General features: G+C 56.0%; 1 protein-coding gene across 1 annotated transcript in view; it reads right to left on the bottom strand.

Moving 5' to 3' along the window:
* The window catches only part of LPCAT1 (lysophosphatidylcholine acyltransferase 1), a 29,496-nt gene that overhangs the window by 2,408 nt on the left and 3,555 nt on the right, over window positions 1-23,533 (bottom strand). Inside the window, exons 3-13 of the mRNA XM_034998746.1 lie at window positions 19,967-20,181; window positions 15,057-15,169; window positions 13,916-13,976; window positions 13,589-13,647; window positions 11,466-11,500; window positions 10,192-10,246; window positions 8,039-8,121; window positions 4,830-4,955; window positions 4,090-4,243; window positions 2,953-3,051; window positions 1,263-1,401 (exon numbers count right to left, since the gene is read on the bottom strand). Coding sequence (XP_034854637.1) covers window positions 1,263-1,401; window positions 2,953-3,051; window positions 4,090-4,243; window positions 4,830-4,955; window positions 8,039-8,121; window positions 10,192-10,246; window positions 11,466-11,500; window positions 13,589-13,647; window positions 13,916-13,976; window positions 15,057-15,169; window positions 19,967-20,181 — 1,139 coding nt within the window. The remainder of the gene's footprint in view (window positions 1-1,262; window positions 1,402-2,952; window positions 3,052-4,089; window positions 4,244-4,829; window positions 4,956-8,038; window positions 8,122-10,191; window positions 10,247-11,465; window positions 11,501-13,588; window positions 13,648-13,915; window positions 13,977-15,056; window positions 15,170-19,966; window positions 20,182-23,533) is intronic.

Consider the following 23,533-nt stretch of genomic DNA (forward strand, 5'->3'; position numbering starts at 1 on the left):
ACAGGAGGGACCCTCTCCTTTTCTCTGCTGCACATGACACAGCAGGCTGTTCTGTCCTTTCAGCTATTCCTGTTTGGGGGAAATCTACAGAAAACATGATTTTGAATTCAGCGGTGTATTCTGGGTACTCTGTGGGAGGGAGATGCTATTCATCAGAGGATCTGGTTTGGGGACAGGACAAAGCGTCCACGTGAGGACCTGATCTCTGCAAGGCAGGTGTTGGCGAGGGACACGGCCACGCTCTGGAGAGACCAGGCATGCGTACACGGGAGACCGGGCCACCGTCCGAGCTGGTCACGGGGCCCGAGCGGCTCTGAGCCTGTGCATCTCCTGACAGCCCTGGGGCCCAGTCCTGGGGTGCAGAGTGCCCTCCAGGAGCTTGGTGACACTCACAGGCCTGGGTGTGGGAGACGACAGACCTCAGGGAAACCGCCCGTGTTCCTCTGGGGGACACAGAACGACTCACTGGAGAATGTCTGCAGTTGGTCAGTGCTCACTGTGAGCGACCCCAGCACCACCACTACCTAAACGCACCAGGACGCACGGTCTTTGTGCAGGTGGACACACACACACACACACACACTAAATCAACACACACACTCGTGTCTGACATTTGGATGCAATTTTAAAAACACGTCCAAACAAGACATGAACAATGACCTTTTCTGAGCAAATGTCTACTCTTTTTTAGCGAGAATACATTCATTACCAAATGTGCACACTGGCGGGCCTGCCGAGGGGGGCTGCCTTCCAGGGATCCTACTGCCCCAGACCCCTCACCTCAGCCTGCAAGTGGGTTTTTCAGGTCTGAGTCCCTGAGGATCGTAGCTGTCCCAATTTGTGTGGCTAAAACTGATGAGCCACCCCCCCAGCCCATGAGGACATGCCCACCGCGGTCAGTCCCGATGGGGCAGGCTCCCTGCTTCCACAGGGGACCCGGATCATGGACCCCCGTGGGCTGCCTCAGCACACACAGTCTGCAGCCCCCGGGGACAGCGTGCATCTGGGGCCCCAAGCTTGGGCGTTGGATCTGGCTCTATTCGTCCCCTGCACAAATCAGACTCAAAATCCCCTAACCCGTTCCTGCCGGGCTTGGGGAAGAATCTTCCTTCTGGGAATTTTGTGTTGCACAAGACAATACGGTGCCCTGGTGAGCATGCGTGGGCTTCGCTTGCACTGTGTCCCCGAGCCCCGCCTCCTGGGCACACCCCCCCGTACAAAGTACAATGGGGCCCTCCTCCCCTTGCTCCCGGGCCACTCACCAAATGTGATCCGCCCTGTCCCCTCCTGGTCGATGGCCCGGAAAAGGTTGGTCACGCTGAGCTCTGCCACCCCTAAGGCAGTCTTGAGGATGCTGGACAGGGCGTCCTCATCGATGTCTCCATCCTGTGACCCATACATCTGCAGGCAGAGGCCGGCGTCACCCCATGACCCCCCAGCTGTGTAGGCCGTTTCTCCTGCTCACGGGGTTCCCAGCTCTCGAGCACGCCCTGACCCCACTGGTTCAGAACAGCCAGAACTCCGCTCACAAACGGACCCCCACGGGGTACTGAGCTCTGAGCGCACGGCCCGCCCTCCCACTAGAGGGGCCTCCAGGCAGCAGCGTGTGTCCCCCGGGTCAGGGATAGAGCCGGCACCCTGGTTTTGCTGGCACAGGAACGGGCCTTTGCTCAGTAACACAAATGAGCCACCACCGGGCCTGACCTTCAGGAGGTGGCTGACCCACGGACCCTCCTTCCAACAGCTTCTGCTCTGGTTCTGGCAAGTGACCCACAGAAAGGCACCGAAGGGCTGGGGCGTGCCGTGAGCCATGGTGTGTGTCCCCTGCAGGGCAAGGATGTCCGCCCCACCAGGCAGGCCCAGCAAGGTGGCCTTGGGGGGTGCGCCTGCCCCAGATCCACCTCCTTCCACAGCCGGCAAGCCTGCCCCGCAGGCAGGAGCCGCCTGGAAAACGGTCTGCTCTGTGTTCCGAGACACAAGCCAAGCACGGCCACTGTTCCCAGAGCAGACTACAAGCGGACAGCAGAGAAGGTGCCGGGTTGGGGTCCATCACAATGGGGTGTGCTGAAGGCAGGAATGCAGAGAGGCCACGAGCCAGGTGCAGGCCTAGGGCCCTCAGAGCTAGCCTGCTCAGGCTGGAGGAGGCAGGTCAGGCCTTCCTAGACAGGGCCCACCAAATATCAGTCAGCTGGTTAATTCTCATGGTGTGATCCACATAAGGCACCGTGCACCGAGGGGGTTTCCCAGTGATGCTATGGGCAGGGGCTGCTGGGGTCATAAACAAGGAAGGGGGCATTCTCTAAGCAGTGAGAGACAAGCATCCAGCTGGCTCATACCTCAGGTTCTCATGAATCTGGTTAACGTGAGTTGCACCTGTGAGAAGTACCCATTCTGAGACCCTGACAAAATGTGTTTCTAGGTGAGTAAAGCCAGCCCAGCTCTGTCCTAGCTGACGGTGTCCTGGTGAAGCCAGCCAGGTGAATCCGCAGGTGAGCGGGGACCCCATTATGGGTGTCTCCCAGAGTCTGAGAATCCCTGCAGCAGGGGTGAATGGCTCGGCTCTGGACAGGAAGCTCCTTCGCACCCTAAGTCAATGGGCTGATGAAGAGGTCGAGTTGGGAGAGCTGAGAGGTGGGGCTGCACAGGATGGCTGTGTGACACCACTTGGCGTGGGGCACTCACCAGCCCTGTCCAGGCACGCTGGAACTCACGAAGACCCTCCTCCATGCCCTTCACGTGAGTGTGGATTACGAACTGCAGGCGGAAATTGATTCAAGGAGGTTTGGGGGCATTTGTACAACAATGGCTGATAGAAGCTTCCGTGAAAATAGCAATCAGGCACAGAGTACGTCTGCCAGTGTGATAAGGCGCTGTGAAAATGTAGGCGAGGTCTGCCGTGACCCCGTGTCTCACTGTCCCTACAAATTAAATGCCCATAAACGCCACACTTGCCTTGAACGCGAGCTGGATGGTGTCCAGAGTCCGGGACGGCCGGCAGACGACAGACAGGGCGACCACGTACTCCCGAGGGTCCATCCTGCCCTCTCCGCTCTGGGAACGAGACACGCCCTCAGGGGACAGCTCAGCCCCTCCCGCGGGTGGGGGGAGCTGGGTTTGAACACTCATTCCTAGACCTTCTCTGCCTCTACCAAAGGAGTATTTTGGAAGAACATTCATAACCAACTGGCTTTGGCAACGTGGCCACACCACACACCCTTTTTAGGCCATTATGGTTGATTTTCAGAGTCCAGGAGACTGGCGCACGAAGCGTAAGGAAGTTCATGCCACCTGCTAAGGCTTTCCTTCGAGGAAAACCCCGGCACGTGGCAAGGGGCGTACTCGTGTTCTAAGAACCCAGTCGCATGTGGCAGAGAGGTGAGCGTGTAGAATGAAGGCGGGTCCCAGGCGACGATGTGGTCAATGCCCAGGCCTGGCCCGCTGGACACTCACTGAGCTCCACGCAGCAGGTCCTCAGTGACCCCGGGGGTCACCACGGGACAGGCGCTGCTTCCAACCAACGGGCCACCGCAGTGAGTGGGACAAGCCAAGGGGTGGACCCAGGGCAGAGGCGGCTCCCGGAGCGCTGTCTCCCACCCCCACGCCCGGTAGGGCCACCCATGTCCAGGGCTGCGCAGGCAAACGTGGACTCCTCGTCCAGACACGATGGGTTTCTTGATTACGGGCGTGGCTGGCTGACGTGCATGAGGCGCCGCACGGGACAGTCCTCACGCACTTGGCGGAAGGCCGATGGTGACCCCGTACACCCATCATCGGGAAAGAGGCCCACCACCTAGAAATTCTGGATTTCTGGAGGAGGGAACACTCTTTGATATTTTTAGGCTTTTTAGCAATTCCATTTAAAACCCTAAACTACAGGTCTATCAGCAAATGTCAACTTAAATGTCAAACTTCTACGTGCATTTAAAAGCATGGGAGAAAATACCCAAGGGACGGGGGGCTGGTCGGGGCAAGGGGGGGCCGTTTTCCCTCTCTACTTCCCAAATCCCCAAACAATGCTTATTAGGAAACAATACACATCTGAAAGCTGGAGGTTTGGCCACGAAACCCCTCCCAGGGTGACGGCCCCACCTCATCAAACAGGGAGAACATGTCCTCCAGCGTGTCTGAGACAGGGACGCCCAGGTACTCCGCAAACTCAGGGAGACCCAACTTCCCTCCCTTCTGCATCTTGGCGCTTTTGGAGTATTTATCCAGATCTTTCTCAAGTGTTTCTGGTTTTAACCTACACACAAAAAGAGAAAAAGATATTTTTCATTACAATTACAGAATGCCAAAACAGGAGATCTACTGTAACGAGACTCAACAAAATATTAAAATTGCTTCTACAGCGAGCAGCAAGTTCATTTTCAACAAAATGTGTCCCAACAACTTGAAGGCACACTGCGTATTCTGCCTCAGCGTCTACGCGGGGGCGACACCCTGTCCGCTCTGTGGACCCCCTCGGGCAGGTGGCTGTGACCGTCGGCTGGGACCGCTGCGCTGAGCACGCAGAGTTATGAGACTTCTACGCGGACTGACGTGGACACGTGGAAAGCCCCCACAAACCCTGAGCACAAGCACCTCTCTCGGCTTGAAGGCCCAGCTGGCCCTCAGCGTCCACCGCGATCTCCGGCTTGGTCACCAACAACGGCAAGGGTGGGGGCCCCTGGGAGGGCCTGACACAAGTTTCTGGAAGCTTCCCGTCTTAGAAAAAGCATCTCGGCAGTGCTGTTCAGCACTCTCCCATTCCTGAGCGAACCCCTCTAGCGTGGCCACTTAAGCCACGGCGCGTGAGGGAGGGGTTTGAAAAGAAAAAGCGCCACACTCACCCCAGGCCTCTCACCAGCCTGGCAAATTCTAGAAGGCAGGTGTCCGCGGGGAGACGGAGCTGTCCTTCCGCCAGGGCCAGCTGGCAGTCCTCAAACGTGTAGTCGGTTACGGAGATGCCCAGGGCCCTGCAAAGAGGAGGGCATCTTGGTCAAGCGCCCCCAGAGCAGCAGAGCGAGGAGGACGGCTCAAGGTGACCACGGGAGAGGGAGCTGCATCAAAGTAACGCAGGCCCCACTTCCCAGGCCCCTCCCCAGTGGCTCCTAACCCCGTCCACGCGGCAGTGGCACCCATCCCACGTCCCACCGAGACCCCGTGCGTCTGAGGCAGGCCGTGGCTTGTGCATGAGGACATGCACTTGGGGTCGGCGATCCCTCCCTCTGGGGCTCATGAAGCTTATCTGCAAGTCATGCTTTTGCAGGGGTATCCACGTGCTAATTTTGTGGCCCCCATAAACCTTGTTTTAGTTAAACAGGAAGAAATTGCTACGAATACAGGTAGTGTCCAGGGCGGCCGTGCAGGCCATGGAAAGAACAACTTCCCGAGAACGTGGGAGGCCCACGCAAAGCCGCAGCTGGAGGTCGGCGGCTTCGCTCTGGAAAGCCCCGGGGAGTCAGCGGCGCTGGGGTGAGGAAAGAACTCCAGGAAGCAGGAGGAAGTGTCCAGAATGAAGCCAACATTTAAGACTGGACTAAAGCACAGGAATCTGTGAAGATGCCTGCCAGGCCGGTGAACCGTTCTCGAGCCTGTAGGGGCTCGTCAGGCGGCCGTGAGTAGTGCTCTGTCCCTTCGGCTGCTGGGAGCCCAGCAAGGCCGTCTCCTGCCATTCCATCAGGGAAAGTCCCAGCAGATGGCAGAAGCCCTCGCCGCAGCCTGTGCTCCGTGAGATAAAGCCGGGAAGGCCTTGTGGGAGGGACACCCTGAAAACTTCCCCTGGGTCTGGACACGTGGAGGAGGACAGGCTTCGTCCCCCCAAGCTGTCCACAGACAGGAAAAACCCTCTCTCCCATCCGCTCCCACGTGTCCCTCCCCAAGAAGGGGCGCCTGGGCAGGCCCTGTGCAGGCCAGAACCTGGGGGAAAGAAGGGGGAGGCGATGGGGGTCCAAGCAGGGGCGCTATGGCCCCGGGCGCTCGCCCCAGGGCTCTGCGGGACCAGAGTTCTCACGCTCGCCCACGGAAGCACCCTGCCACACAGATGTCTGCACTGGGAGCCACTGGGTGGCGAGCACTCTGAACGCTGACATGCGCAGAAAGACAATGTTTCAAGTCCACATCTGGCACTAAACATGAATGCTTAGCAGTGGACCCCAAAGTCCAATCACATAAAACCTGGGGCTCCCCCAAGCTTTGCGGTTAGCTGAGTATTACTGTGGTTTCCACCCTGCTAGGAAGCAAGCGTGCAGCTGGTGTCGAGGATACCACCCCACCGGGTGTCTAACTTGGAAGCTCAACTCATCTTAGGGGTGACCGGGGGTCGCCTTCATTGGGGCTGGCGGTGCCCCGAAGACAGAGCTCAGCCATTCTAAAGAACTGCATCAGATCTCATGAAAAATGCCCTTCTTCTATTAAAGGAAATAGTGGTAGAAAATGTGCCAAGTATTTAAAACTAAGCCCCCTCCCCCAATAACCGAATGGGCTTTTAATCATCTCCACAGTAGTTCCTCCCTGCCATGACGGTACCGTGCAATTGTGGCTAGGACACAGGGGCTTCGAAGTCTTTCTTCCACAGCTAGTATGACCCTGCTCGGCAACCGGGGTACCGTCGTGTGGGGACAGAAGCTAGGAGCATCTCGGGTTATCCCACAAGGAGGCAGGAGGAGGCGCACTCGGGCTGCCCGCGATGCTCACGGGGCCTGGGCCGTTCTCGGTGGGTGAAAGGACCCACTTCCACGTTTCTGGGTTCTCCCATGGCTGCTGGGGCAGGGGGATGCCCAGTGGCTAATCTGCCCTTTTCCATTCGATGTTAAGATGCTTCTCTTCCGTTAACATAGAGAATTTATGATATATATATTTTTCTAATATAATTAGCTAATTTATTTGAATGTGATCTAAAAAAATTCACACCTAACCTGTCAAACCTTTGATTCCGTGGAGATTATTTCTTTATCAAGAGGTTGAACACCCTGACTTCCCCCAAACTGAGAGTCAAGTGCATCCTGACAGCCGACTGCTCTCCATGCGTCCTGGTGTGGGATTCCGAGAGTGAGCAGATGAATTCTGGTGAGTGGATGCCCGAGGAGGCTGGGGGCGCTCCACTGGACTCTGTCCCTAGCACCTACCTTCCTGAGGGGCGTGCGGACAATGTCTGAATACCCTGCAAAGTTTTACTTTACATATGTTGAGGTTATAATTTTGCTTAGTACAGTCTCACAGAATACATGAATGTGGGCGGTCTGATGGGCACACAGTGAGGGGATGGGGCTGACTTCACACATCGGTCACACCAGCTCTGCCACAGTGCAGGGAAAACCCCTCCAGAGCCACATGAACCTCCCACGAGGCAGGGGGGCACGCCTGTGGAGCCGCTGAGAACCTCCCCCCGCACCACGGTGGCCAAACGAGAGGCGGCCCCTGCTGCCCGGGAGCAGAAGAGAGGAGGAGAGAGAAGACGGGACAGGGCAGGTGAGGGTAGGAAGGTAGGAAGAAACGCAGGGCGCAGGCTGATGTCACCCCATCCAAGACAGCCGGGAACGGTGTGGAATCAGGAAGCAAGAAACTTCGAACGGCACGCTCACTTGTCGTGGAATTAGCGCACATTATCTTAGGAGATCAGCGTATAGTTCCCACACTGAATCTGGTAAGATGGAATAAGAGCACCAGCAAAGACCACACGAGCAGATGAAGAACGTGAAGAGGAAGACCGTCCTGCGGGCTGCCAGGCAGAGCTAGCATCCCCATCGCATGCACGGACCCGGCGCCCTGGTGACCGGTTCCTACCACATGGGTGAAATTTATGAGGTTAAGTGACGATGACGCAGATCCAGAAGCAGGAGCCGGCAGAGACCGGGGGTCGCCTGCCCACACGCACAGTCAGCACTTACTCATTCGCTTCTGCAAAGACCTGTTTTCCGAATGCCACTGTGGTCTGTGCCATGCTAAGGAGGAACCCCATGCATGGGCACCCTAATACTCCGAGGGTTCCCAGGGGACGGGGGTGTTCGGAGGACGCCGCGGACTCTGGCTCTGACACGGCACGACGCGGGGCACTCACTCGGCCATGACGCGCCGCACGTTGCTGGCGTACAATGCGGGGTCCTTCTTCTCTTCCTCCGAAGGGCTGTACACGGGGAGGAACTGAGCACAAAGAGAGCTGCGTTACTTCCATGCGCATCACAAGCCCACCACAGTGCAGTCATGAGTCTAACACAATGAAGATCTGTCAGAGCAGCTTCCATCAGAACCACCTTCAATGTGGCCACGGTGTGCACGCACACGCACACAAGCACACATGTACATGTGTGTGAACACAACCCACGATTCCTCAGGACCGCTCGCTCCCCAGAGGCAGAAGCTCATGCTTGCCAGGGCACTCCGTATTTCTAATTTCACACGGAAGCCTTCTCTCGGGGTGCACAAGAATTACATGTGTGCTCCTCTTTCTAAAAGTCTCCGCTTGTGTTGGGGAGAACACAACACATTGTTAAATAAGCCCCACACTCGGCTGCCAACTCCACTGTGCAGAAAGCCAAACATCACCGAGCTCTTTTTCTTTAATACAGACACACAACAATACGGGGACACCCCGAAGCCTTATCAGTTCCCACCACGTGGTTTCAGGCATTCCCCGCCACTGTCTACCACACACCACAGAAATCGTGGCAGGTGCTCCCGTCAGCACTGATACCTGTCAGCACAGAACAAGTGAAGACACTTAGAGGGGTTTCAGAAAGTCAGAGTTTCCTTTAAACTCTGAAAACTGTGGGGATGCCTGGTGGCTCAGTCGGTCAAGCATCTGCCTTCGGCTCAGGTCATGATCCCGGGGTCCTGGGATCCAGCCCCGCATCGGGCTCCCTGCTCGGCGGGAGGCCTGCTTCTCCCTCTGCCGCTCCCCCTGCTTGTGCTCGCTCGCTCTTTCTCTCTCTGACAAATAATTAAATCTTAAAAAATAAAAACCAACTCTGAAAACTGGAACTGAGGCCTGAAATAGAGAAGTGCACCCTGGAGGTGTCCTCCCCTGAGCCCCGCTGCACGGCTGCTTCCCAGCCAGCCGCAGACGAGCCACATATAACATTCTACGTGGATGGCTGCCACCCTTGGACTCGGGCCAGGGACCTTTCGGCTCAGTGTGTTGTAATTAAGTGGCTTATGTTGTACTGAAGTGAAAAATCTGGAACCTGGCTGAAATCCATGTAAATTCAGTGCAACTCTGCAACTTTTATCAGAAGGTAGCAAACTGCCTCATTAAACCCTTTCCGTTGTGTTCGGGCTCCCTTTTCAGGGGCAGAGTAGCCGACTGATTCCCTTTTAAGAAAAGAGACTCTATTCCTCATCCACTTGGATAAAACGTACACGCTACACAAACGTGGCTATTGAATTGAGCTGAGAGAATGGGTATCATGACTTTGGCACATACAACGGGCTGAAAGCTGGAGGCAGGTTATGTGATCTGTCCACGGACCAGACAGAGAATGACAGACGACAGATCTGCCATATGAATCCGGCAGCATCGGTATCATGTAAAAATGCCGAGACATAATTCACTGCACATGTGCCAATTTTAAATGCCTTTAAGCTACGCTCCCCATAATAAAAGAAGGGTTTAACTTCCTTGTTGATTTTTAAAGACCTATTTGATTCTTGCAAAATCATGCAAGAGACACAATGTGACTGATGAAAAACCACAAGGAAGTACCTCTGAGGAGCAGAGAGAAGTGGAAAGATTCCAAAGCAAGACAGATGACACACAATGTTGTATTTGTACGGACAGCAACGTGACATGTAGCACATCGTGTCTGTGTAGATACCAACACTATCTCTAGAGATGCCCACATCTCATTGTATCTGCAGACACCAGTAAAGCCTCACGGCCACACAGATAACATCACGTTGTCTTAGACACCGAGAGAACACCGCATCCACAACGTAACACTGTGTAACACTGTATGCACACAGATGCACGTGGCCAACGTAACGGGATCGCTCCGCATGGGGGCCGGCGCCGACATTCGTAACAGCGGATCTGCACGGACTCTGCCAAAGGTTGCCTAACACTGTACGTGCACAGGGAACAGCATGTTCGTTATAGCTGCGCAGACCCCGACGTAACATTGTATCACATTGTATCTGGACAGCTTACACAGCACTCTGGCTCTGCATCTTTACAGACCCGCGCGTAACGCCGTTTAACACTGCATCTGTACAAACCTCGATTTCCACTCGATTGTGGAACTGACACAGTGTGAGCCACAGGATTTTCAACCTTAAAAATGAACAGATTTACAGCATCGGTTAAAAGATTCTCAATGTCTTTTAATTAAATTACTTCCAATTCTGGAGCAAACTCCCCAGACGCCTGTCCCCTGCAGAGGGCACTATTGGGCAGTTAATTTGCTCAGGGGGTGCTGTGCCTCCCTCAGCCTAAAGCCGAGCCTTACAACACTGTGATGAGGATGGGGCTACTCTTACTAATCAGGGTTCCTCACCGTCCCAACAAATGCACCCACTCCTGCAGCTCTCCTTCGCCCTGCATGCCCCCATTTCCCAAGTGTGTTTTCTGGCTCAGGAAACCTCCTCTACGTGACACTGTCCCAGACCTGGCTGTCCCCAGGCAATGCAGACTCAACAGGCCCTGAGTCATGCCACCCCCAAGGCCGGCCCCAGAGCTCCTGACCTCAGAACCGGCATCACCACCCTTTATTTGCAGAAGCTGGAAATGGGGAGCCATCTGAAGTCTCTTGTCCTTGGGCCATTGCTCCTCTCCGCAGTGGGCAACTGTCCTCTTAACTCTCTCTTGTACATACCCGACTTCTGCCCTATCACTGCCAGGCCCAAGCCTGGCTACCAAGGCCCAAAGGAGCCCTTCCCACCTTTCTCCCAGCGTCCCCCTGGCTTCTCACCCTCTACCCTCCACACTCTGGCCTCAGCAGTGTTAGCACCAGCACCCACATATGCTGCCCCTCGGGGCACCTCCCCTCCCCAGCATCCGTTCCAAATGCCGTGCCCAGGGGAGGGCTCTGCCTGGCCCCAACACCCACCCTTCTGCTGCACCAGGTCAAAGGCTGGCACCACGGAGGCCTGCTGTCCTAGAACCCGAGCCTCCCCCGTGCAGCTGTTTAAGAGGAGGACCGTCCCTGCAGCTCCCCTTTCTTTTCCAGGAGCTGCGGGGTGCGGTGCGGATGGGATGGTGGCCACTGAGCCGACAGGCACACATGGGGACGGAAGAGCATTCACAGTCACCTTCCCTCTGGAGTTGAAGACCATTAACTTGGGTCCTGGAACACAGGAGTGTGCGAACAGGCCAGGCTTGCACACTTAGTTTTCACAGCGGGCAGACCCTGACTGCTGCCAGACAGCAGTGGGTTATGTGTTCTGAGGACCCACATTTGCAGAAGTGCCCAGAATGCAGGGCAGTCACTTGAGCGGCCCCTGTGCTTTCCCAGCAGGACAGGACACACAAGGCACTACAGGGTCTGACTTACGCTCCGGGGCCTTGCCAGGTCCACGTGATGGTGTCCTGGGGGCAAGAAAGGAGCAAAATGAATCACAGCTGGAAATCAGGCACCCGGAGTTCCCTCATGAGCCCTTCCTTCCACGGTGTGCCCACCCTCTGTCCTGGCCCTCAACCTGGCCCACCTCTGACCCCAGCGATGCTGGTACCCTTCTTCCTCCCAAGCCCACTCTGGGACAAGGGAGCAGATGGGTGCTCATCACCTCCAGGCCACCCAGACACACTCCTCTCCTCCCACAGCTCCAAGGTCCGCAATTCTGGCGTCCGCCTGAGATGCTGCCCCAGTTCCGTTTTCTGCCCTCCCCTGTGTTCAAGGCATCCCTGCTAGTATCAGCCCACAGCGCAGGCACCTGCTTTTTGCGAGCAGTCCCCGCGACACCTGCCCTGTCATCACCATCGCCTGCCACATGAGGCTCATTCCAACCCACACCCACCTGTACCCCCAAGGCCTGGCCTCCACTCTGGGCCAGAGACGCCTCGCAGATGAGCCGAGGCTCGGGAGGGAGCAGAAGAAACCACTGCAGAGCCCCGAGCGTGCCCAGGACCCCGAGTGTCGTGGGCGCCCCCCATCTGCAGCCTTGGCTGCTGCACCGGCCGCCTAGGTGGGGACGTGGGGGGACGCACACCCTGTTTCTACCCTGACACTGGGCTTCTTTCTTCCGAAATCCTGATACCCGCCTGCTGGCTTCCCATGGACTCCTGAAAAGCCACCCACCACAAGGGCTTCCCCGGCCCCCGACCTGCCCTCAGCCACTCGTCCTCCACGCGGGCCTGCGCGCAAAGCTGTTAGTGGTGGTTCTCCCTGAAGCTAGGCCGCTGAAGAACGTGACACAGACTGATGGGATGAGGGAGCAAAGCAGCTGTCCTGCTTCTCTGACAACTGAGAACCCAGTAGAGGCAATCTGCTTAAAGTAAGTTGACGAAACAAGCTTAAAGAAATACAAAATCTAGAATTCCACACACTGACCATTCTCTTAGTCTCACACGCTGGCTAAGGAATGCGCCTCTTCAGAGTTTCTGGAGTGCACGTCACAGTCATTTTATGTCAGTTTGTGCGGCTACGGGTTCTGACCGACATCTACCGACTGACCCCTTGGAGAACCTCTTTTGTGCCGTGTGCACCTGTAGGCACAGGGTCTGGTGTGCAAACCTGGGACCCTCCGGGTCTGGCCCAGAGGTGGAGGGCCGGCCCCTCATGCCCACAGATGTCACACGTAATTCTGCCTCCATCTAGGCTAGCAACTCCAGACCGCACCATGTTGTGACTGCCGAGTTTCTTTTTTGTCGTCATGAAGACGCACCATGACAGGGAGAAAGCTCAGTGCAGTGAACAAATCCAACTCACGTGTCCCCCATCAAGAAACAGTCCAGTGCACCTGCATCCACGCAGGGCCCGGGGACACGAGTCTCGGCGGTGAGAGCCCGATGCCGATGCAGGGGCAAGGACATCCACCAGGACGGGGTCACGGCAGAAGTGAGATGCAGCCGGCACCGAACAGCACCCACCGGAGGTCGGTGCCTGCCCTGGGGAGTGCGGCCCACTGAACCGGATGTGTGTGGCACGTCCACAGGGCCCCCGGGGGAAGGGACAGCTGCGGATGCTCAGACACGCGGTGGGGCTCTGACCACAACCCGCGGAGGCTTCTTCCGGCCTTCCTGCCTTCCTGCCTCCCCCGAGCTGGGGGTCCGTCAAGATCACCCAGGCACTCGGAGCCCCAAACACCCCCTCTTTTACTTTGCTCTGACATAACAAGTGAAGACCTCCGCACACAGAGGCATATTCAATACAGAGTCGCTTACGCCTTTCCCGCCCGCTGCCCCCAGCCTTTCAGAACTTAGATTCTCTCAATGCTCCTGTTTCCCAGGTGAACAGAGAGCTAAGGCTGCTGAGGACGAGGGCGGATGGCTCACATCAACTTGGCAGGACCGATCAGCGGGGAGGAAGGCCCACCGCTCCATAACCCGTGACAACAGCCCTTCCTGCACGAACACTGGAGTGGTCCTGGAATCACGGATTGGCTAGAAATGACCCGCTGAGGCGCCGGGAATTCGCATTCCCAGGCAGGTCACTGTAACCCCAGGAAATACACTGACCAGTTTATTCGGGTACCGTAGAGCCACAGGCTGCACAGGAACTCCAGGGATGAAGGCACCTGGGGGAAAAGGGGCATCATCTTACTTCGAGGGCAGAGCTCCTCCGCCGGGGGCCCCTCTCATGCTGGTCCCGGAGGAAAGCAGCGTTTCTGCCCCCCTTCCTGGTGAATGGTCACGGGGTGCCTGGAAGGCTCCCTCAACATGGGTGTTGGCCGTGTCATGTCAGGAAGACCGCAGCCTTGCAGCCCTGCCCTGCAGGGAACGGGCCCAGGAGTGTCTCCCCCACTTTGCTCAAGGAGGAAAACAGAATTTAAGAAAATTACATACCAGGCTTGAAGGTAATTAGGCAGGTCCTGTTGGTACATGTTCCTTCTGGAAAAATCATTATCTTGGAATGAAAAGAAAAAAAGGTCAGCCTTAAAGGAACAGAATCCAGAATACGGTCTATTTTCTCCACTGCTGAGATGCTTTAATCACACTCACTCAAAACGGCTTAGATGCATGATGGAAGCATGCGTGGATTTCCTAAGTGTAAGTTCTATTAAGATCTGGAAGCAATGCAAACATGCAGACAGCACACGCCTCCTCAGAGCATGCGTGGGGGTGATCACGGCCACTGTGAGGCCGAGCTACCGCTGCCTGGATGCCCTGGCAGCACGCAGCCTCCCTCCTGGGGCAACGAGGGACGAAGGCACACAGAGGAGGGCTCAGCGAAGGGCGCTCGGCTGACGGAATCGGGACCAGGGCTAGAACCGAGGCACAGCTGGGCCAGCAACCAGAAACACCGCAAAACCAGCGGTTAAACACCTCCCCCACTGGAACCCCAAATTACTCAGACTCGTACTGACCTCTAGCCACACGATATAAACTAAACTCTGCCCCCTGCACCGGAAACTACAGCCCACGTGGCTGCATCCGGAGGTGGGGCGCCAGGCACCCTGGACGTCGTGGCCCCGAGGGGCTGCCCGTGGGTGGGGGTGCCTGGCAGTCAGGCCTTCCGATGTTCTCTGAGCACCCAGAACCTGGACAGTCCCAGGGAGCTCAGCTTCTCAGGCTCGGCTCAAGGAAATACAGCTGACACTGGCTGAGGCCGCCGCCCCGCTGCCCGCGCGACAGGCCTTCCTGACGCCCCCTCGGGCGCCGGGCACATGTGGGCAAGCTCCGCCTCACGGACCGGCGCACTCGTCAGATGTGAGACCGTGCCAAGCGCGAGGGCAGGAGGTTACAAGCAGAGTCATTTCAGTAAAGATGCTTTGGGAACTTGGGATATGCATGAGAACTGTCTTCTCGTTTGTTTCAATTTTCAAATTTTAGGACCAAAAGTACCTGACACTTAGCACACACTTGAATTCACATGCTCATCAAACAAAATGAAAGAAAACGAACCTGGCCCCCAGGGAAGGCCCCCATCTCTAGGCTCACATCTTCCGGAATAAATCTGCTCAAAATGCAAGCAGGACTGCATTACCTGTGGCCACTTTCCATTCGACTGTGCCCGCCTCCTGATCTCCTCCACGGTCTTCCTTCGGGAATCCTGGTCCGACCGGGACACGAACACTGGCCGGATGTACTTTATCAGAGCTGGAAGGGGAGGAGGGGCCTTCGTTGGGAACCATGGCATCTGCCGCAGCAGGACTGGAGGGACAAGGGCTGCCCATGTCAGGGGGGCACACGCAAGCCCCCAGAGATGCCCCAAGGGCAGCACTGTCCCCGAGGGTGGGTGGGTTGTTGGGTCAATGTCTGATCATGAGGGGATCAGGAAAATCACAGAAGCTCCCTCCCACGATGGCACGAAACCCCACAACCTGCGAAGTCCAAAGTAACGACACCGGCGTCCACAGGCTGTAAAGCAGGAGAAGCAACGAGAAGAGGCTGGCAGAGGAGGGCGTTGGCGGGGCAAGGGCTCCAGAGTCAGAAGGGCCCGAGGCGCACGGCTTAAACCCCACCACCCTGTTACGTGTAGACCTGTCTCCCTCAAAGACACAGGCTGACGTGCTGACCCCAGGTACCTAGGCCTGTGACTGTATTTGGAAATCGGGTGCTTGCAGATGCAACTGAGCTAAGATAACGTAGTGCTGGAGTAGGGTGCACCCTGACCCACGCCCAGTGTCCTCTCAAGGAGGGAGAAACATGGGTGTGCACGCAGGGAAAAGGCCACGGGACAGCAGAGGCCAAGACCGGAGTGATGTGACCAGAGTCACTGGACGCCGGGGACGGTGGGGAACCGCCAGAGGCTGCGGAGGCCTGGCACGGCCTCTCCCCAGAAGCTGCCCTGCTCACACCTTGACTCTGGACTCTGGCCCCCAGGACAGTGTGAGAATCAACATCTGCTGTCTTCAACGGCCCAGAGCGGCCCTCTGTCGGGGGCGTCCCAGGACACTCACACAGCTGCGGTCCTAACTGGCTCGGCACAGGGGGCCCACGGCCCTGCTGGGGTGGCAGGTCAGTGCCCTCGTGACCAGAGCTGACAGCAGCAACCAGCACACGGTTCTCGCGCAAGAGGATCTGAAGGTGGGGAGATACTTCTTAGAAGAGAAACCCCAAACTGACAGGACAGTCATCCTGAGGGAGGGTGTCCTCTCCCAGGAAGGACGAGTGCGTGGCCGTGGCAGCCGGGCACCCCCATGGGTGAGACACGTCCCTGCTGGGCCCAACATCAGCTCGGACTTCCGAGTGTTCTAACTACTCGTAAGAATAACATGTGACTCTTCTTTCTGGGAGGTCTTCCAAAAGACAAAGAGAAAATTCATTTATATAAAAAAAAAAGAACAAAACTCTATCTCGTCAGGTCCACAGGACTCAAAATCTAAGCTGCATGTGGGTCTCAGTGATATTTTCGTCCGGCATCTGGAAACTTCTTTCCCAGATGCATCGTTCTTGCCAATTCCTTCTGACTCTGTAGTGACACGCGGGGAAAGGGCCGAGGAGATCCCCCGCGGGACAGGACAATGGGAAGGCGCCCAGCTTCCCATTGTCCACACCAGCTCCGCACAGTCTTCCCAGGGCGGGAGAGAAGGGCTGCAGGCTGGCTGGTCTCCCTGAACAGCGTTCCCCTTTCCTGGCGACACGGATGAGGACGGTTCTCCGCCACTCATGGGCGAGCCTGGAGCTCCAGGCAGAGGTGGGAGCGGCTTTCTGGGCTCCGAGGATGACGGGGCTTCATCCTGACTGAAATCTCAGACTGCACCTCTTTCTGGGAATCCCCAGGTGAATACCCACGCTGGAGACCTCACAACTGAAGAGCTTGCTTCTGAGGACAGAGAGGAAATGTGGCTGCCCGCCGGGTAAGCCCCAGCAGTGCTGTCAACGAGGGGCCGGGCAACAAGACCGTGAGCCGGCTCTGTCATCTCTGACACTGAGCACCAAACCTCCTCAGGTCTGTAAACGCCCCGGTGCCCATATCAAGGACACTGAAAGTAAACCAACAATGTAACAATGAGAAAGATCCCTGGGCTGCTTACTCTAACTGGTATTTACAAATCTGAAGGTGAAAATATTTTGAATATTTTTAACATTCATCTCTTCACCAAAGTCGTGAGCTGTCAAAGGGTCCAAAAGCTTCGTGCTTTAAACAACAAGGACAAGAGGAACCAGAGGAACGGCCAGCGAGACCCCCCCCGCGACGCAGGAATCCAGACTTGCGTCACAGGGTGTGTTCTGGTCACGCATGGTGGGAGAAGCCCTCAGCTGCATTCCTGGGGGAGAGTCCCTTTCAGGTGTATTTACCTTCAAAACCCAGAGAAAAGGAATACAATTTGGGATGTGCTATATATGAGTTCTAATTAAAATCTATAATAAATGGGTCCATCACCACTCCTTCACTCTTATTGCTATGCTATCCCTGAAATGAGTGGGAATGTAAGTCTACATGAAGGACCCCCGCACACAGAGGACATGTTGGTGGCCCTCCCTTCTGACACCTCAAGGTTAAGGTCAGTGATGTGGGGCATGGAGCTCAGCTCTGACCTTGCAGCCCCAGCACATTCAGCCAACGGAGTTGGCTTTCGAACCCTGACCTTGGGAAGTGGATGAGCAGGTCCAACTATGAGCCTCCATGATTCTAACTTGTGACTCGAGCCGTAATTGAAGGCAAGGTTTCGAGAAGGCTTTGCGTAATTTGTACACGAATGAGGGGGAGATGACATGCCCCCCCAAATCCCAGCACTTCCCCAGAATGCTGACATTCCACAGCCTGAAGCTTAAAACTTAAAATAAGAAATCGGAACAAAATTGCAAAATTGAAATAGCTTCCCGCGTCCTTTGCCAGGGACCACACTGCTTTATACTTAGGAGCCTGTGATGACCTTCTAGCATTATTAAAGTGAAACGCATATTTGCTAATTACCAGAGTCTCTGCCTGGCTTTCAGAAAATTCTCGGTTTAACCCGACTTTCCAGGCACATGACATATAAACCTTTATTTGGATAACCAGGCTCAAAATTACTGGCCCTATATGTCCATGGCCAGTGTCCCCATGTATCTGCACACCTTCCGCAGGAAGTTCCACAAGGGGAGGGCTAGCCTGCCGGCTCTGTAGGACAGCTCCTTCATTTCACTTTGGTTCTGTAACCGCCAGCACTGAAACCACCTTGGCTGAGACCGTTAGGTCTAAATGGAGGATCTGTGTCCCCGTTCCCAGGGACAAGACCACGGAGGGTCCTAACTGCTCACCCCTCCTCTCTGCTTTCCACCGTGTGAGCACACAGCGAGAAGGTGGCTGTCTGCAGCCCAGAAGAGGCTCTCGCCAGAACCCCACCCTGCTGGCCCCCCTGATCCCGGACTCCCAGCTTCCAGGAGCGTGGACGTGAACGGCTGCTGTTTAAAAGCCACCCAGCATGTGGTGCTTTGTGAGAGCTATCTGAGCAGACACCCTCTGATCCACAGTCAAGTAAATGCTGGTTAGCATCTCTTTGGCCAAAAGCACACAACGTATTGGGCCCCCTCAGAATGTCCCACTTACTAGAAAGACAACATAAAATGTACACAATGTTCTCTCTTAACTGTCACCTGAACAGTAACATGAGTTAGGGAACTCAGGAGAATTCAGAGATGGCGGACAGGGTGAGGACCTTCTGCCCCTGCAGCTCTGGCCCCAGGACCACGCACCTCCCGCCCGGACCAGCCCTGCTCCAGACTCCACTGCGGACATGCTCAGCATGACATGCCCACGGTCTAAACAGTGAGGGGTGGGCAGAGGAGAGTGACGGTGAGGTGGGGCCCCCCCAGGAGCAGCCTGGAGGAACCAGGGCTGGGTGGCAACCCCTGGCGCAGAAACCAGGGGGATGAGAACCAGGAACAGGTGGGCCGGCCCTGCAGGGCACCTGGACAGCTCCGGCGTGGGCCCGGCCGGGAGGAGGAAGGTGCTTTCATTTGTGGGCTGACTGCCCCGCATTCCCTGTAGTTCCCAAGGTAATGGTGCAGTACGCCCCCAAAGTGATGTGTTCACATCCTAACCCCTGAGACCTGTGACTGAAACCTTATTTGGGAAAGCAATCTTTGCAGATGCAATTAGTTATGCACCTGGAGATGAGATTACCCTAGACCATCCAAGGACAAGTGTCCTTGTAAGAGACACACAGGGAGACACACGTGGGGGAGGCCTGTGAGGAGGGAGGCTGAGGCGGTAAAGATGCGGCCACGAGCCCGGGACTACCCAGGGCGCCAGGAGCTGCACCAGGAGATGGAAGAGGCAGGAAGGACCTTCCCCGAAAGCCTCCAGAAGAAGCGAGGCTTTAGACACTTTGGCCTTAGATTTTTGGCTCCAGAATTGTGAGAGTGTAAGTTTCTGCTTTCTTAAGCCACCAGCTGGGTAATTTGTCACGTGGCCGAGGGACACCTGCACACCTGGGCTTTTGGTCCCATAACCAGGGCACTGGGACACAGACACTTCTAGGACCATGTGACACAGACCCTGCACGCCAGGGACAAAACGTGAGCAGGGAATTCGACACATGACGTTTGAGGGCACTTGTGTGTGAACCAAAAATAAAACCCACAACAACTAACGTTACAGAGGAAACCACAACAAAGGAAACAGAAGAGACTCAAGGACAAATGCCTATTTCATGTGGGTGTGACCTGCACGGACCAGCAGGATGGAGGGGGCTCGCCCACTCCAGGGGGGGACTTGCTTACTCCCAGTAGGATGGGGGGGGTCTCGCTCACTCCCAGCAGGATGGGGGGGTCTTGCTCACTCCCAGCAGGATGGGGGGGTCTCGCTCACTCCCAGCAGGATGGGGGGGGTCTCGCTCACTCCCAGCAGGATGGGGGGGCCTTGCTCACTCCCAGCAGGATGGGGGGGGTCTCGCTCACTCCCAGCAGGATGGGGAGGGTCTCCCTTCCTCCCATCGGGGGGGGCGGGTGGGGGAGCTCACTCACTTCCCCATATTGGGATGTCTCTGCTCTCTGCCTTCATCACGATGGAGGACATCGTCAGGGTGACAGCGATGGCATCGAAGTAGGAGGAGTGCGGAGCCAGGGTGAGGATGGTGGCCTCAGACGGAGAGGCCTGCTGCCCCTTCGTGACCACCCAGTGGAAGCCGCCGGAAAACCACATGGTGCGCATGATGGCCTTGAGCAGGAAGTCCACAACCCTGCAAAACAAGGTGCTGCGGTTACCCCAGGCCAGAGCAGGGGTGTCACGGGCGCCATGCTCAGCTCGCTAGCGCAAGGCTGACCCGTGGACACGGATGCTAGAAACTTGGCACTGACCTCGGGCGGGTCATCCAGGGCGCGCTCTAGACCCACCCAAACCCCACGACAGCGGTTACTGCATCGTCCGGATGCTGTGCTTCCCTCCCCTCTACTAAATGTGGGGTGGGATGCATTTTTATTAATTTAGCCAAGAAAACGGAAGTGCTGTCTCTGCCCCGAGACACAGCGTCACGAAGACCGACACCGACTCCTGAAGAGAGTAAGCAGAGCAAGGACACAGATGATGTTAAAGCCACTGGGACCTTAAGTGCTGGAAGGTGATTTATTAGCATAAATGAAAAAAAAAACCACTAAGATATCTAAAACGCCATTTAAAATCAGGAGTGACGTTGGGGCTGAGACCAGGGGCAGAGGTCTGTGGCGAGCCACTCCCGTCCCCTGCCCTCAGGCTTCTGAGGTCCCAGAATCAGATGCCATGTTACTAAAGCAAGACTCTTCTCGATGAAACTAGATGGATAAATGTGGAAAATAAAATAACAATCAGCCTGGATTAATTTGCTTCCTATTTGTTTTTTAAACATATGAGAACGTTATTTATTTATTTATTTATTTTTAAAAAGATTTTATGTATTTGACAGAGAGAGAGACAGCGAGAGAGGAAACACAAGCAGGAGGAGTGGGAGAGGGAGAAGCAGGCTTCCTGCTGATCAGAGAGCCTGATGCGGGGCTCGATCTCAGGACCCTGGGATCATGACCTGAGCTGAAGGCAGATGCCCAATGACTGAGCCACCCAGGCGCCCGAAACATACGAGAATTTCGGCATTTAAATCTGCACATCCCTCTCAGTGTCACCTGTGACCAGCTGCAACTAGATGAAGACCCACGTCACTGAAACTGCACGGAGGCAAAAGGCCCGGCACGTGAGTGACCACGGGCCCAGGAGAAGGGGTCACCTCTGTGAGGAGCCGCGTCACACTGGGCTGCTGGGTTACGCAGATGGTCAGACTGCACAACAGAAACCTAAGAGCCTGAAACCTCACTGGACTGGTCCCCAAGGGGCTTAAAAACCCTCTCAAGAGCATCCTGGAAGGTGAGGCCCCACAGCGCCGAGCAGTAGCCAATCCCCAGATGAGCACCAAGCCCCTGGTGGAGCCACGTCGAGAAGGCCCCCGTTGGGATGGGGAACGGTCAGCGTGTGGTTGTATGCCGAGATGCTGGGGCCCGGCTTTGATGCCCCATCTCCAGCACTGGGTGTGAACAAAGGTATGCACTTTTCACTATTTGTCCAACCGCATAGTTTTGAACACGCTTGTCTGCACGCACGCTACTTTTCATAAGAACACGTTCAGAAATAAAAGCCAAGAGATATCCACTGGTACACGAGGAAGAAATGAGGCTTTGTGCAGGGGGACCCAGAGCCAGGCCCAGGAAGTCGTACTCTGAGGAAGGCGGAGAGGGAGCTGCTCGGAAGTGGGGACCTCCGGATGTGTCTGTGAGAGACACACCCACCAGCCCTCAGGTCCGAAGGCCAAAGGACACTAAACAGAAATGCGGGGGGGAGGATGGATGCACCACACCTAATGATTCTCTCAAGATCTCAGAGGAATTCCAGCCCCAGTGAGACCGTGCACTGGGCAGAGCCAGCCTATGGGTGCAGATGCAGGCCCAGAGCAAGCCCCACACGACGCCCCCTGCCCACCGCAGAGGCAGCCAGCAACAAGCCCGAGGTGCCCACAGAGCGATTCCCGGGAGCAGTGAGTCGGGAGACAGAACTACAGGCACAAGGGCAGCGACCTCCAGCCTTTGCCGCATCCTCCGTTCATCGCCCCCGGGGGCGGGGGAGGGCGCCCTAGAATCTGAGACGCGAGCAGAACCAGCCACGGGGCAGAGAAGAGACTCTGACGCGAGGAGATGTGGTGGCTGGCGTCAGGAGAGAGGCTGGGAGTCCACACTCTCCTCAGGTCGTGATGGAATCCAGGACAGAGAACAAGAACGCACACTCGGAAATCCAGTATGTCACTGCTCAAAGAGCCAGTTCCCCGGGGAAGCTGGAGGATGAGAAGGAAGTCTCCGGAACATGCCGGAGAAAAGGGACAGCACCCCGGACAGGAAGGGAACAGTTTCTTAGGGCTGAAGACAGACACAGATCTTCAGCACCACGTCAAGGAGCAGAATGAATTTAAGACAAAACGACAATTTCCTTGAGAACTTCTCAAATTCCTGAGGACAGAGAGAAGAGTCCAAAACTCACAGAGAGGAATATGTAGGCTCCCCGAGCGTCACCGCCGAAGGGGCCGGCAGCTTCGCGGCTCTGGGGCCGTAAGATCTGGAACCCATAGTTCTCTGCCCGGACCAGCTACCCATCAACATTGAGGGGAGAATGAAGACACATTCAGACGCGAAACGCACCTGAGTTTCTCCTGTTTGTCCTCTTTCTGAGACAAAACCTACGCTCCAGGAAATCTTGAGAGGGAAAAATGAGAAAAAAGAAAGAAAAACCCCAAACCAGGCCCAGGAGATAGATCATGGCCAAAAGATTTGCAGGAAGGCATTGCATCCGGCAGAAGAGTGACTTTTGGGGGATCAGGGGCTCTGGGGCTCTGGGAAGAGAGCGTAATTCCAGCAAGGCGGCGAGACCATGAGGGGGCAGAACTGTAAGGCTACGCTCAGTGCTCATTATTCTGTAGCAACAGGCAAAACGTGAGTCTGACTGTAACGGGAGATAAGGTTAACTGCGGTTGTAAGGGTGGAGCTCTGATGCCTGGGGCTGGTATCCTGGTAGGAGGGATAGGGTAGGAGCTTTCCGCCAGGGGAGGACAGCGAGGGGGCACCGTCTGCGGGCCAGGAACCGGGTCTGCCAGCATGCGGGTTCCCGACTCCCAGCTTCTGGAACCTTCTGTCATTTAGGCCCCCGGCCCGTCGCACGTGGTTACAGTGGCTGGAGGTATGACATCCTCTAACCATGTGAGCTGGCCACAGGGCAGCAACCCAGAGGACCCTTGGTCTGCCCGTCAGGTTTTGCAAGAAGGTGCTCTGGTTTTCACACTACTTTGTGGTTTGAAAGTAACCTTGAGTAAATGTCTTTGGGAAATTGTGTCATTCCTCCTTTCATTGAAAACCCAAGGCTTTTATTTTAAGAAGTTTGAATGACACTAACACTAACTCATATTCAGCAAAAATCCTCCCTGATGGAACATCAATCTATTCAAACCCACACAACTCTGCACAGCCTGGAACGATGCGCCTCCCCCCTGACCCCATGAGGATTCTTCGGTACAAGCCTGCGGACTC

Source organism: Mirounga leonina, unplaced genomic scaffold (genome assembly GCF_011800145.1).
Source record: "Mirounga leonina isolate KUSES-001 unplaced genomic scaffold, KU_Mleo_1.0 Mir_95, whole genome shotgun sequence".
Lineage (NCBI taxonomy): Eukaryota > Metazoa > Chordata > Mammalia > Carnivora > Phocidae > Mirounga > Mirounga leonina.